This window comes from Equus asinus, chromosome 22, assembly GCF_041296235.1.
Source record: "Equus asinus isolate D_3611 breed Donkey chromosome 22, EquAss-T2T_v2, whole genome shotgun sequence".
Lineage (NCBI taxonomy): Eukaryota > Metazoa > Chordata > Mammalia > Perissodactyla > Equidae > Equus > Equus asinus.
The window spans coordinates 26,517,089-26,530,610 of NC_091811.1; the positions used below are offsets into that span (position 1 = coordinate 26,517,089).

The 13,522-nt window shown below is 36.9% G+C and overlaps 1 protein-coding gene across 2 annotated transcripts; it reads right to left on the reverse strand.

Moving 5' to 3' along the window:
* Positions 1 to 1,140: 1,140 nt before the first annotated feature.
* SMCO3 (single-pass membrane protein with coiled-coil domains 3) lies at positions 1,141 to 9,617 on the reverse strand. 2 transcript variants are annotated; one of them, XM_014834233.3, is made up of 2 exons: positions 9,421 to 9,617; positions 1,141 to 3,035 (listed from the first exon to the last, which is right to left on the reverse strand). In XM_014834233.3, the coding sequence occupies exon 2, from the start codon at positions 3,017 to 3,019 to the stop codon at positions 2,342 to 2,344; it is 678 nt and encodes a 225-aa protein (XP_014689719.1). In that variant the 5' UTR covers positions 3,020 to 3,035; positions 9,421 to 9,617; the 3' UTR covers positions 1,141 to 2,341. The 2 variants fall into 2 exon arrangements, with proteins under 2 accessions (XP_014689719.1, XP_070351345.1); XM_070495244.1 differs by lacking the exon at positions 9,421 to 9,617 and adding an exon at positions 5,878 to 6,070.
* Between the last annotated feature and the right edge of the window lie 3,905 nt (positions 9,618 to 13,522).

Here is a 13,522-nt window from a genome sequence, read left to right on the forward strand (position 1 = left end):
GGTTGTCGGCTAAAAGCCCGCCCTCATTACGCCGTACGAAGAGTCCACGTTGATTGACACTCCCCTAGCTCAATAGGAATAAGAAAAACGAAGCGGCTCTGATATATGATTGGCTGATGAGATGACTGCCTTGCCTCTCGGGCCTGAGGCATTCTGACCTCATTTCCGGGAGGTCTGTTTATTGCGCCACCCGAGACCGGCTGCTTCAGGATAGGGAGAAGCTTTGCGCTGTTTCTGTGTCTTGGAGTTGTTTTAGTTTTTCAGTTTTATTTTTTCTATGATGTAAGCGAGTGCGATCTTTTGGGGGCGTCTATTTGAGTACGAATCCCCAACTAACACTAGCTACTGTGATGCGCTTTGTTAGCGCTGGGTCCACCTGGAAGCTCAGTATATAGTTGTTTACGGACAAACAGAACATTTGTACACCTGCGCAAATCAGTGTCCGTATTAGAGTCCCAGATTACTAATCTACAGGGTTAGTTTTGAAGATGAAGTGTGGGGATACATGTGTAGTCAGTTTTAAATTTACAATGGCCAGGCTGACTTATGTTGGCTCCTTTCCCTTCTGGTCTTTGCACCAGCCCAAGTCCTTTATGATGTCATTATACATACAGTATTATTCCCTTAGCTTTGGTCTTCGTTCTTTCCTTCTCTTCTGTCCACTCTTAGTCTCTAAGACTCCTCCCCTAACTTTTCCCCTCAAAGGTAAGTTTAAATATTTAAAAATTCTACTCCTGAAGGACCTGCTTGGTTATTTCTGATCTTAATCTGAGTATTCCTTACAGGAAAATATGTTAGGTACAGCCCAATTCTTATCTATCAATTATAAAAATTTCAAAATATTGACAGATACAAATTAATTTTTAGTAGAATATTTAAATGTGTGCTTAACCATATGATATTGATCGCTTACGTAAACTAATCTTGGTCTTACAAAATTCTTGTTTTGGTTTTAGGCTGCATTTTGAGTTCCAGAAAGAGCAATAATAAGATCTTGTAGTTTAAGGCTTATAAGTCGGGTATAATCAAAAAAGAAAATAAGATTTAATTTTGAAGGTGAACTACATTGTGATGTTTTGCAACTATTTTACAAAAGCAATGACAGGAGACAAAATGAAGAGAACATTTGAGAAATTAAAATATTTTATCTAGCTTTTTAATTTTTGAGATAGGCTGAGCCTTTAAAATTTCAAGACATTTCTTGAACTTGGATGCGAGAATCAACTATAACACACACATTCTTACATCAACAGCTCATTAAAAATTTTGTGAGTAGAACCTAAGAGTGTCAGTGGGGAGTTAAAAGTGGGTGAAGGATTTAGAAAACAGACATTTGCATCTTCAGAAGTTTAGCTGAACCATTAGGCCTCCATAGCCTCTGAATTTTTCTCAAATTAGACAATTAGTGAAATGGGCCACCTAAAGCTTTGTATAGCAGGGGCAACTTCCTCCTTTCTGCTAGTATTGAAAATGAAATTTCTTTTTTCTGAAAACCCATAAGGTGATCAATTTTGACCCACCTCTAAATGACAAATTCTTAAAAGACTAGCTACTTCCTCTCCCGCATCCTAAATGCATTTTATGCATTTATAGCTAGGATTTGCTTGTTGGTTTTTCAAATGTTCCAGAGTGTTCAAACTTTCACTTAAGGGATATTTAATCACACCACGGTTAGTCAGGGTTGATTGCAACTGTAGAAACAGAACCTAGTTTTAATTTTTATCTTTTACAAATCCATTCAGATTATGGTGTGTAATAGTGGTTTACAGAACCATTGCCTCCTTTCATCATTGAAGTAAATTGTTACAAACCTTATTTCAGTCTCTTCCAGTTTACAGAAAATTTGATTTAAACTGATAGTAAAAATTACAGTAGTAATTCTGTTCCATCTGAAGACCCAGGATTTGTGTCCAGGAAGAATTTACTAAGTATGTCCCCTTTCAACAAAATGATGTCCAAACCTGGTGGTAGAAATGAAAGTCTCTGCATTCAATGTAAATTTTAAGAATTTTGACTGGGAATTAGAAAAGGAAAAGGTACCCCCTACACCTGCTGCTCTACAATAGCATTTACGCTAATTTTCATCTGGTAGAGCAGAGTGAGAAGACGTCCCGACATAGAATCTTTTACGCCACAGGGTCCAGCACACACTGATCCAGGCATTCATTGTTAATGGGAAACTGGAGTCGTCTAGTTTTAGCATCTCTAATTTCTATTTCCCAGTTGTTTACTGTATTTATGCCTATGTTGGAAACTTAAGGAAAATGAACCTAATCAAAGAAGCAAAACTATTATTGAGAGAGAAGAAGAAAAATATTCCAGTGGCACATAAAGTGGCTGTTTATTTCATTTGATGTTTCACTGTGTTGGTGACCTCAGTAATGGCTTGATGATATTTTTCTGAGGCTGACTTGAATTCCACCAGGTGCTTCTCGTAACTTTTGATGGCTGCTTGCAGCTGCGTTTTCTCCACTGCTCCCAGGATGGCACGGATGATCATATCTATGCCAAGGCCAAGAACAGCAACTCCTATACTGCCAAGGAGAGAAGCACCAATTTGAGCTAATACAGTGACCAACTTGTTAATTATGCCAGTTGTGACATTTGAGCCCACGAGTTTTACAGCCACTGCACTGGCTGCAGAAGTAGCTTCTCCCAGGATGACTGAAATAACCTTTTGTACTATTGCAATTTTCTCTGTTTCCCGTTCCTTAATATCCTGAAGTTTTCTGTAGAGAGTTGGCTCTAGTTTCTCTTTTAGTGCTTCATCGACCTTTTGCAACTCCTTTTGGATTTTCATCATGGCTTGGATGATGATATCACAGTTTTCTTTGATGGTCCCATCTCTTTTCATCTCAATGGAGGCCAGACTGCAACCCAAGTGTGTATTTAAGACCTCTGTCAGTTTATTGGTGGCGTGGAAGCTGTCCGATAAGCAGTCAAGGAGCTGCTGGTGAAGACGGTTTACTTCTTGCCGCCTCCTTGGGTTATCTGGGTAGAGGAAGTCACTCTGAGCCATAATTCAGATATGATCTCTGAAAAATAAAATAGTAAACCTCCACTAAAAATCTTGAAAAATATCTGCTGTCTTCATAGTTTTGACCAGATCTTTTACTTCTTGAATAGCGAAGTAGCAATATGCTGTCTAAGGAGTTCCTTGGAAAACTCAACAGAATCTTCCAAACAGTTATTTTTCTGAAACTTGGAGTCAGTGTATGGAAATGTGGGTAATAGAATACAACCTATTGATGCATTAATTAAGGCATTAGGTTTTGTGGTGGGGGAAATCCTAGGGGGGAAATACTTGTGTTTATCAAGCATCTGGTTGTTAATAAATGTGGTTATTTCCAAGTAATATGTAATAACATATTTGAAACAGACCTCGGTTTGAAACGGTTAGCTCTTGATAACCAGCGCCCCTTAATTTCCCCAACCCCTAATTACTACATTGAATAGACCACCAGGTTAATTTCTCTAATATTTGAAGTTAAATTAGTCGGGCCAGAAGAATATTAAGATCTCTCAGTTTCCAGGGCTATTAATATCTGATTTTGTTTATATAGTCTGTTACATTAATTTACAATATTCAAATCACTTTATCTTTACAGGCAAATTATTTGTTTTCTAAACCTAAGGGACATCCAAAGGGAAAACACCTGTAACATTAGAATCTACAAAAAATCTTTGTGATAAGAGGATTGTTTAATTAGATTGATTCTTAGGTTAAAATTTTACTTGGGGAGAGAGTGGGCATGGTGCAGGGGACAGTGCACTTTTCACCCTCTCTCTGATTCTCCATTTGCAAAGCTTATAAATGAAGTTCTTTAGAATGGTCTGTCTTGCACTTGGCCATTATTAAGATAAGTTAGAGTTAGCCTGAAAAAGAAAAGTCCATTTCACAAAAGCATTAAGGAATAGGCAAGAGTACACCATAGAATATATAAAATAAGTGTGGTAGGAGGCTTCTTGTATCTGTACTTCTGGCTCAGAGTACCGTGCAGAGGGAAAAAGAACAAGCATGTTCTGAGTTTATTTGGGTCAAAGTTTGAGCCAAGTAAGAACAATGTTACCAAATATGCATACTTTGAGTAGGCTTACTGTGTGCCTGGCACTTCTGTTTTTTGTTTAAACTCTTACAAGAAAAGAAAGAAAAATGGAGTACTCTTTATCTGTGTGGCATCTCATACATCCTCTCTTTGAGAAGACAACATCCTGATTAATTGGGACTCTATTCTAGGACCATGTTTTTTAGCCTAGATATGGGGGACCTCAGAAGCATGAGATGAAGGAATGGAGATGTTTTTCTCCAAGAAAGTAAGCATGAAAATAACTTATCCTCTAAGTCATAAGGATATAATTTGGAAATGGAAAGGGAAAATTGTTTAAAAAATATATTAGGAACATAATCATTTATGTTGTTAAATTTAGAAAAATGCATTGGTACCTCTGGTAGGATAAACTTTATCATGGTCAGAAATTCATTTTTATCCTTGATTCAGATCCAGTGTACACACACACACACACGCCAGACACACATTTCCACAAAACAGTATTTAGAAAATATGTCAATGTCATTTAAAGAAATTGTTTGTTGAGGGTCTGTTAAATATTCTGTAAACTCACCATTGGGTTGCAGACTACAAATTTGGACTTTGATTTCTTTTTTCTGCTAGGAATTTTCCATTAAGCTTTTTTCTTTCTTTTTTTTTTCATTCCTAATTTTCAGATCTTTTCATGAAGTGAAAACTCTAGTTTCTGACTTTGAATTCAGAAGATCACCAACTACATCCTAACTCAGATATTTAGGTGAGAGGACTCTTTCTTACCCTGAAAAAGTGGAAAATATCTCTAGCAGCTATCATATGCCATTGTATGAAGGCATAGCTTCCAGAAAAGGCTTGTGTTTCTATTACCTCAAGATAAACAAATGGAGAGATGGACCTTCCTCCTGGATGGGAGGTTGAATGCTTCCAAGTGGTCAGTTCCTTCCCAATTAATTTATTGTTTTAATACAACTTTACAAATTAATCATAAAATCTGCCTGAAAGGCTGAGTAGATGAAACTACTTATTTTTTCAGTAGAAGTAATGATGGAACTTTTTCTCCCCAAATATTAAAACACCAAAAAAATACAATATTAACCGGTATTGTACAGGTGAAAGAGTAGATAGAGCCGTGGAGCAAAATAGTCCACAAAGCAGACCCTTCTGTACATTTGATTTACTATATGATAAATGTAGAATCTCAAATTGATATTAATTGAAGTTATTATTCCATAAATGGTCCTGGCATATCGGGCTGGTTTCAGGGGGTTAAAAGTTAGTAAAAAATGTTAGTGTAATATATGTAAAAAAGTCAAATGATAAATTAGCTAGAAGAAAATGGATAATTTTCAAATGTCTGGAGGAGGACTTTATAAGCTTAAAACCAATGGAAAAAAGTCACACAAAATTTTGACTAACAAAGATGACTATGTAAAAAGAACTGAAAGCAAAGTGGGGAAAATGCAGGAAAAATGAAAAGGTCTTAATTTCTATAAAGACCGTTGTTCATAAGGAAAACAGGAATAATCTACTAGCTTAATGAGCAAACAACTCTTAACAGACAGTAAAAGAAGAAATAGTAGCAAACTGATGAGAAAAGCTCAATCTTACCGAAAATCGAAGACACGGAACTTTTTCAACTACAAAAGTAATATTTTCTCTCCTTTATGTACTAAAGCCCTTGCACACGCACTTTTATACGCTTCTTCCTAGGATCCAGATATCCGTAATTTTGTGCCAATAACAAGTTTGAGTAAGAGACATCAAGATGTGCTCAGAACTATTTTTCGCATCTAGTAAAAAAAAGACTTTTATTTTTCTGAGTCAGGCTTACCTTCCTAGCTCTTTTTTCTTTGAGGAAGGGAATTGGGAGGGTTTCTTATGCAAACAGATCTTCAGCAGGCCTGCCACCATGCCTGCTCTAGTACTGAATGCAATTCAAGATTATTTCCATCCCAACAGTGAGATAAATGCTAGAGAATTAGGTGGAGGAGAGGTGAGGTTTGAAGGTGAAACCAATGAGTTTCGTTTTGGACAGGTGAAATTTGAAGAGCAAGGAAGCAATTTAATAATTCAGTAGCAATTCATCTAATGGAGTAGTACTTTACTATGTATGAGGTGGTGTGCTGGCCTCTGTAGGGCATACAAAAATGAAAAAAGACGTGGTCCCTGCTTTCATAGAATTTCTAATCTAGTAAGGAAGTTAAGATCGATTTAAGACTACAATGTCAAGTTGAAAATAAATATCATACAGAATTAGAGATACTGCTTGGCTTGTGCAAATTCAAATTTTAAAGAACCCACACTTTAATGTGTATTTACACTGGAGCTTTATGGAGACATTTGATCATCTAGGGAAGGTTAACAATTTGTACTGTTTCAAATTGATACTCTTAAATATGTGCTTGATTTTTAGAGGAGAGGTATACACCACATGGAAAACTGTAGTTGATAATGTCCAGAGTTTCCACTATTGCCCGTGATAATTTAGTTCTGACTCTCAAATTGCTTACTTCACTCAGCAAGACAAAAGCCCTGCAATTAATTGAAGTCCCCTTTATATTATAGTTGTTACTTAGGCAGGCCTCCAGTGGTGTTTCACCAACGTTTTCTAGTACATACCTCAGAGGAGTTCTGGGCCTTATACGTTTCCTTATCTTATTAAATTTTCAAGGATGACCTTTTAAGTATTGAATTTAAAATTCAATCTTTTAAAAGTCATTTTAAAAATGACTTTTAGAGATTAGCATCAGCAGGTGGCTTAGAGTGTACTTAATCCAGCTCTGATTACCTGCACCTTTTGTATGGTAAATACGAATTTTTACAATATTTGTTAGCACGTAATAGTGCTCCTTGTCAGTGGAAAAAATCACTTTGAGAAGTTACCATCCACTTCTGTACAGCAGAGTTTGGGCTGTCCTCTGAGTATTTTACTCTAGCGGTTCGTGAAATTGGTTATATAGAACCTGGGCAGCCTGGTGTGCAGTTGGTAACCAGCAGGTGGAGCTCCTGGCCTCTGGCGCGCTTGCTTCGCCCCAGCCTTTACTGAGGCAGCTGTGCTTTCTCGTGGGGCTATATTTGGGCCGTGAGTGGGTAAAATTTTGTTGATAAGAGAGTTCTGTTGCTAAAATAAAGTCTAGAAGTCACACATATTTTGACTTGTTCTTTCATAAAAGAGGAACTAAACAAATCTGGGAGTGCTGGTACCAGTGATCAGCATGGCTTAGGAAATTGGAGTGGGAACAGAGACTGGCTTCCAATGGATTCTTATTGAACCTGACCTCATCAGTTTGTTGAATTGAGAAGCAAACGTTCAAGATAAAAGCGTGTATAAGAAATGGTGGAAATGTGTTGATAGTATCTGAAAGTTAAGGTTTATGTAGTGATACTGTACAGCCATTTTTGTTTTTCAGGAAAGGCACCACTTTACAAAGTGGAAGTGTGCTGATTATCACATATTCAAATAAAAACTCAGGATACTTTTGTGAATAACAGTAGTGCATTGACTGTCAAGTGCTGTTGGAATTTAAAAAGAGAAATTAATATTGAGGCGATTAGAGGAAGCTTTATGGGGAAAGTAATGTGATTATGTGCTTAGATAGATGGTAGAATTATAACATGAAGAAATTCAAAGTAAAATATTGATAAAACAAACTATTTTAAAGTGTAAAATCAATAGCACTAATATATAAACATGTTAAAATAGAGGAGGAAAAACACCCATAAACCTGCTATCTTGTGTTTTTGGTTATTCTTTTTTAAAGTGTGTTTAAATTCATAAGTAGTTTTACAAAGTTGTAATAGTGTAAATAACATTTTCATCTTATATTAATTTAAACACTTTCTCATATTTCTAGTTTTATAATCATTTTATTAGTTATATAAATTATTCCATAAGATATCCTTACCATAATTTAATAAATCCTCAATTGTTTCACTATCATAATAGTCTAATGAGCATTTTAATACACATAGCTTTTTGTTTCCTCTTCAACTGTCTGGATTATTTCTTCAGGATAAATTTACAGAAGAACTATATAATCAATAGGAATTAAAGTTTTTATTACTTTTGATATGTATTGTAAATTGTATTCCAAAAACTTTTATACTGTCACCAAAAATAAATTTTTACACCAGGACACTGGGTGTGTTTCAAAGTCAAAGATGATTCTATTACTTATTGTTAATTTGGGGAGCATAAGATCGAATTTCAAAAAGAAGAGTTCTTGTCTTTGTAGAAATACATACTGAAAACGTTAAGGATGAAATAACAGTCTCTGAGATTTGCCTCCAAATAATCTGGAAGGGAGAGTGGAGTAGGTTTTAGAGGAAATAAGATCGACTTTGTTTTGATAATTTTTGAAGCTGGATTATGGGTGTGTGGGAGTTTATTTCTATTATTGTCTCCACCTCTGTGTATATTTGAACTTTTCCCATAATAACAATTAAAAAAAGAATGAAAGAAAAAAACCATGACCCTGTCTAAGCCTCTGATGTTTAGTCATTAGTGCTCTCTAAGGTTTTCCTTTTCTCCCTGCTGTGACTTCTCATTGTCTGTACTGGGTCCAGCCATCATGCAAGGTTCACTTATTTGGGAGTGTGGGAATAGGGTATAGGTAAAGTCCGAAGCTTCTCAGGAGAAAATAACAGATACTAACTAGTTCTGAGCCTCCTTCTTTAAATTAAATCAAAACCATTGCTTTTCATTAAAAAATAAAACAAGTTGATCACCCTGTGATGACGCTCTTTTTCATGTAAATTTTTCTAAAGAATGTTTCTGACCACAAAGCAGATTATCAAAGTCATTCATCAGCATTTAGCAAATGCTTACTTGAGAAATTTCTGTGTGCCTTGAGGCATTAAAAATATAAAGTAGATGATATTTCTTGCCTTCAAGAAGATAGCAGTCTGTTTGGAGCCACACAACAAGTGCCCAATGATATTTAAATGTAATATAACTTATGAAAGAGCATAAGCACTCTCCATTGACTAGTATTAGATTGCACATTCATTCTTTCACAGGTACTGAGTGCTTATGTTAATGTTAAAGACATAAAAGGAAATGTTACAATCCATGTAAACAATGCACATTTACACAGGTGTCCTTTCATCCTTAATCCTTTCTACAATTGATGTCTTTACTGCTTCAGCTTCCCCTCTGACTTAATCAGTTATATAAACTGTTACTTTTCTTCTTTCTGTGCTGTCTTCAGAGAAATAATCAGAAGGAACGTGCCGTGGGATCCTCTTAAAACAAAGTTGTTTCGTTACTTTATTTATGGGTGGGATTCAAGACTGACTTGTTATTTCGAATATCCTTTAATATGAAGAAACAGAATATTATGGCAATACTAATAGGAATATCCATATTGCTTACCTTGCTGTGTTTCTGAGTTCAGCAGTCCCAGCAGCTGTTTAGGAATATTGTTGAAGTGCTTTTTCGTCTGGTTTCATCTGGATGTTTCTGATGGAATGTGATGACTTACAGGCTTTGCTAGTCTCTGCTGGGTCCCTCTGCCTGTCCGGTTTTTAGACTATTTCTGCATGGCTTAGTTTTCAGAATTCTTCTATTTCCTATATTAATAGAAAATTAGTATATATTAAGTAATGTAATTTGAAAGACTAATAAAGTGGTAAAACATTCAATTTTCTCTTCTTTAATGGGCTTTTTGTTGTTGAAAGTACTATACAACTGAGCTGATTCAATTCAGTAGAGAAGATGGCTCTTTGATTGCGACTCTCAGATTTTGGAATTCCATCTTGTCACTCTTCCAGATAATAGCTTTCCTTTAGCTTCTGTTGCATGTGTACCTCCATCTGTTGCTGATTGTTTAGGTTGTCAAGAGATATAAATCCAGAAATTTCCAGCCAAATGTGTTTTTTGTACCTGTGTTCTTCTTTCCTGGCTAGGCATTCTTCTCTTTATCACTATCTCTCTTGTTATCTTAGTGAATTGTCTTGACAGTATAAAAACCTTGAAGACCATATTGACTCTTTTCTCTTAAAGCGTAGATCAGAATCTTTCATGTTTCTTCCTCTAGATCCTGTCCTAATCCCTAATGATTCTTCTGCAGTGAGGACACCTCAAAAGCAGGAAATTGCTCAGCTCCAGGGTAATTTAGTAGAAAGTCCATAGGCCTTAGAATCCGACAGTCCTGATTTTTTGTGTACTGAAACTACCACTTACTAGCCATGTAACCCTGAGAAAGTCACTTAATCTCTCTAAATTTTTTCATTGGTGTAATGTACTAGTTTGTGATTTATGGATTGTCATAAGGATTAAATGAGATAATACAGGTAAAATACTTCGCATAGTGCCTATGTGGCAAAAACGTACTAAATATTCTTCTTATATTAACAAGACCAATTCCTGTTGTTATTGGGTAGGTAGATGATACAGAACGAAAACACCAGATAGGAGACTTGTAAAATCTACAGCTGCTGCCCTGTGGTCCTACAGAGTGACTAAGTGGGGTGTTATTGTACTTTTGTCCCAGTGGGTCATTTTGTACTTGACGTATCTTAGGGCCCCACCATGTGGGTGCATGGGGAAAAAAGGAAAAAGTCTGTGTGGCCAGTGAATCTGAAATAGGTAAGGATGGAGGAGTAAGATTTCAGTAGATGTGTAGGGGGTGGGGTATGGAGGAGATAGTGCAGATGGAGCAAATATGATGAACAAAGAAGCCGAACAAAAAATTGTAGAGCGTTTTCAGGGAACAAAATTAAAATTAATCGACTATGCTGGTGGTAAGGGTGTATGTGACAGCAGTGAAGGGAAGGCAAGTAGTGGGAAATGGAGAGCACTTTGTAGATGGCTTTAAACGCCATGCTAGGAAATTGTGTTTTATTCTCTAGGTGATCCTGAACCATTGAAGGCTTTTATTATAGGATAATATTAGGTTTGACTTTCAGGAAGGTCACTTTCTATTAATTGGATTAGTAGGTATGGACAGTAAAGCATGGGTTACCGCCTCCAGTGCCTACAGTAGCTGGACAAGTTATGTAAGTAATTGAAACGTTTAGTCTAAGACAATAGGGTATAAAGGGCAAGTGTTCAGTTTAAAGGGGACAACTTCAGCTCTAGGAAATTTTTCCAATTCAGAATATGGGCTTAGTGCCACCAGTTAATCTCATTTTTTTCAATAATCAATAGGAATCCAGATTTCTAATCTTTAAATTTGGCAGCTAACACAGATTTTGAAAATACATCATGGTAGGTCAGACAAAACACATCTGCTGGTTGGATTTTGCCTGTGGATTTCCAGTTTGTGACCCCTGGACCAAAAGTATTGAGATCAAATGTGAGACTATAAAACTGTCTGGATGAGAGGTAACTGGAGTAGTAGTTATGGGAATGGAAGGGAGAGGAGAGACGGAAGTAAGTTCAGAGGGAATGAACAAGTCTTAGGGATTGGTTTGACATTGGAAAGTGAAGATAAAAATGGATTTTGAGCTCAACAATGAGGCAAAAGTTAAGAGGAGAAAGTGTTTTTTGAGGAGATAAGTGCAGTTTTTGATATGTTGTGTGGAATATACTGGTGCAGTCACCATGTGGAGATGACCAATAGATAGTTGGAAATGTAGATCTGGAGATCAGGAGAATTGCTGAGGCTACAGTAGGAGATTTAGGAGTCATCTGCCTGCAGGTGGCATTTGTAGATACAGGGACAGATGAGATCTCGAAGAGAGGAAATGTAGACTATAATGAAGACCAAAGACACAGCCTTGCAGAGTTTAGGAGACTGGAGAGCCATTGGTTGTAAGAGGAGGAAGAGAAGCCTGTGAAATAAGTGCTTAGAGAATACAGAAGGACCAGAGTTGTACAACATCATGGAAGCCTCAAGAAAGGGAAATTTTGAAGCAAGACAAGGTATTCAGCAATTTTAAATAATGCAGAGAACTCAACATGGTTAGGATAATTAGAAATTATTGGTGCCCTATAGGAAAATGATGGAGGACAGAATAAATTACAATGATGTAAAGAATGTCTCTTGAAAATTTGAGAATTGAAGGAATGAGATGGAATCATGATTTGAAGGGAAATCAAGGTAAAAGTTTTTTTTTTCCCCTGACTAGGAAAGTGTGTATGTATGTAGTTAAAGGAGAAGGAAAAATTAAGAGGCAGATATGGAGGATGCAAGATGTTAGTCAGCATGGCAACCAGAACAAAACACCACAGACTGGGGGCTTAAACAACAGAAATTTATTTTCTCACAGTTTTGGAGGTCTGAGAAACCTGAGATCAAGGTGCCAGCCCATTCAGGTTTTTTTCCAATTATTTTGTTGAGGTCATAATGGTTGATAACATTGTATAATTTCAGGTTTCCATTATTTATCAGTTTCTGTGTAGACTGCATCGTGCTTACCACCAATAGTCTAATTTGTATCCATCACCATATATATATGCGCCCCTTTGCCTCTTTCGCCCAACCCCTAACCCCCTTCCCCTCTGGTAGCCACTAATCTGTCTTCATACATATGTTTGTTTTTCTTCCGCATATGAGTAAAATCACGTGGTATTTGTCTTTTTGTGTCTGGCCATTCAGTTTTTGGTGAGGGCCCTTTTCCTGATTTGTAGGCAGTCACCTTCTCACTGTGTCCTCACATGGTGGAGAGAGTGAGCGAGGGAGCTGTCTGGTGCCTCCTCTTACAAGGACCTTAATCGTATCATATCAGGGCCCTGCCCTCATGATTTCATTTCACCTTCATTACCTCCCTGTAGGCTTTAAATACAGTCATATTGGGGCTTAGGGCTTCAACATATGAATTTTGGGAGGGCACAGTTCAGTTCACGGCACAAGAGAAAGGGCAAATGACTGATAGAGCAGAATTCTAGAGAGACCAAAAAAAGGCCGTGCACATTGGTTAGCGATGTTTACACTCCTCTCTGTAGCAGAAGAGAATGAGTTGTAATCAAAGTGCAGAAACATTTTTAGACTGGACAGACATTTTGGGAGTTTGCATCAGATGGCCTTGGTCCTCTTTGGAAGGCTGCACTCTCTACTGGCCTGGTCTGCTGTTATCCGCCTTTCAGTTATCTCGTAGTTGCTTTATCTATTCTGTCCAGGATTTTCAGTTGTAATCAGTAAGAAAGATTGGGTGGAGTGCTCTTGCTCTCTCTAAACTGGAACCAGAGCCCCTCTATGTAATTTTTAATGCTTTATCCAATCTTCTCCAGTAGATTCGATAGTTATTGAGGATATGCATATATCAGCATATCCACTTCAGGATCTAGCTAAAAATATTTGATATGTGGTTTAAATTCAATGAAACACCCCTATTCTACTCTGTCTTAATTATTTTTGTTAAAGCATAGGATCATTTCTGCTTTACAGCTTGTGTAGCTTTGCAGTCCTTGACAGGAGTTATCCTGGCATTTAGAGTATACTTTCAGTCTCTTGATGGTTGATAAATATGCTTTCGGTTTTCATTTGGATTACTGCTTTGTTTTGCAGTGCTGAAACAATTTTGTTGGAGAA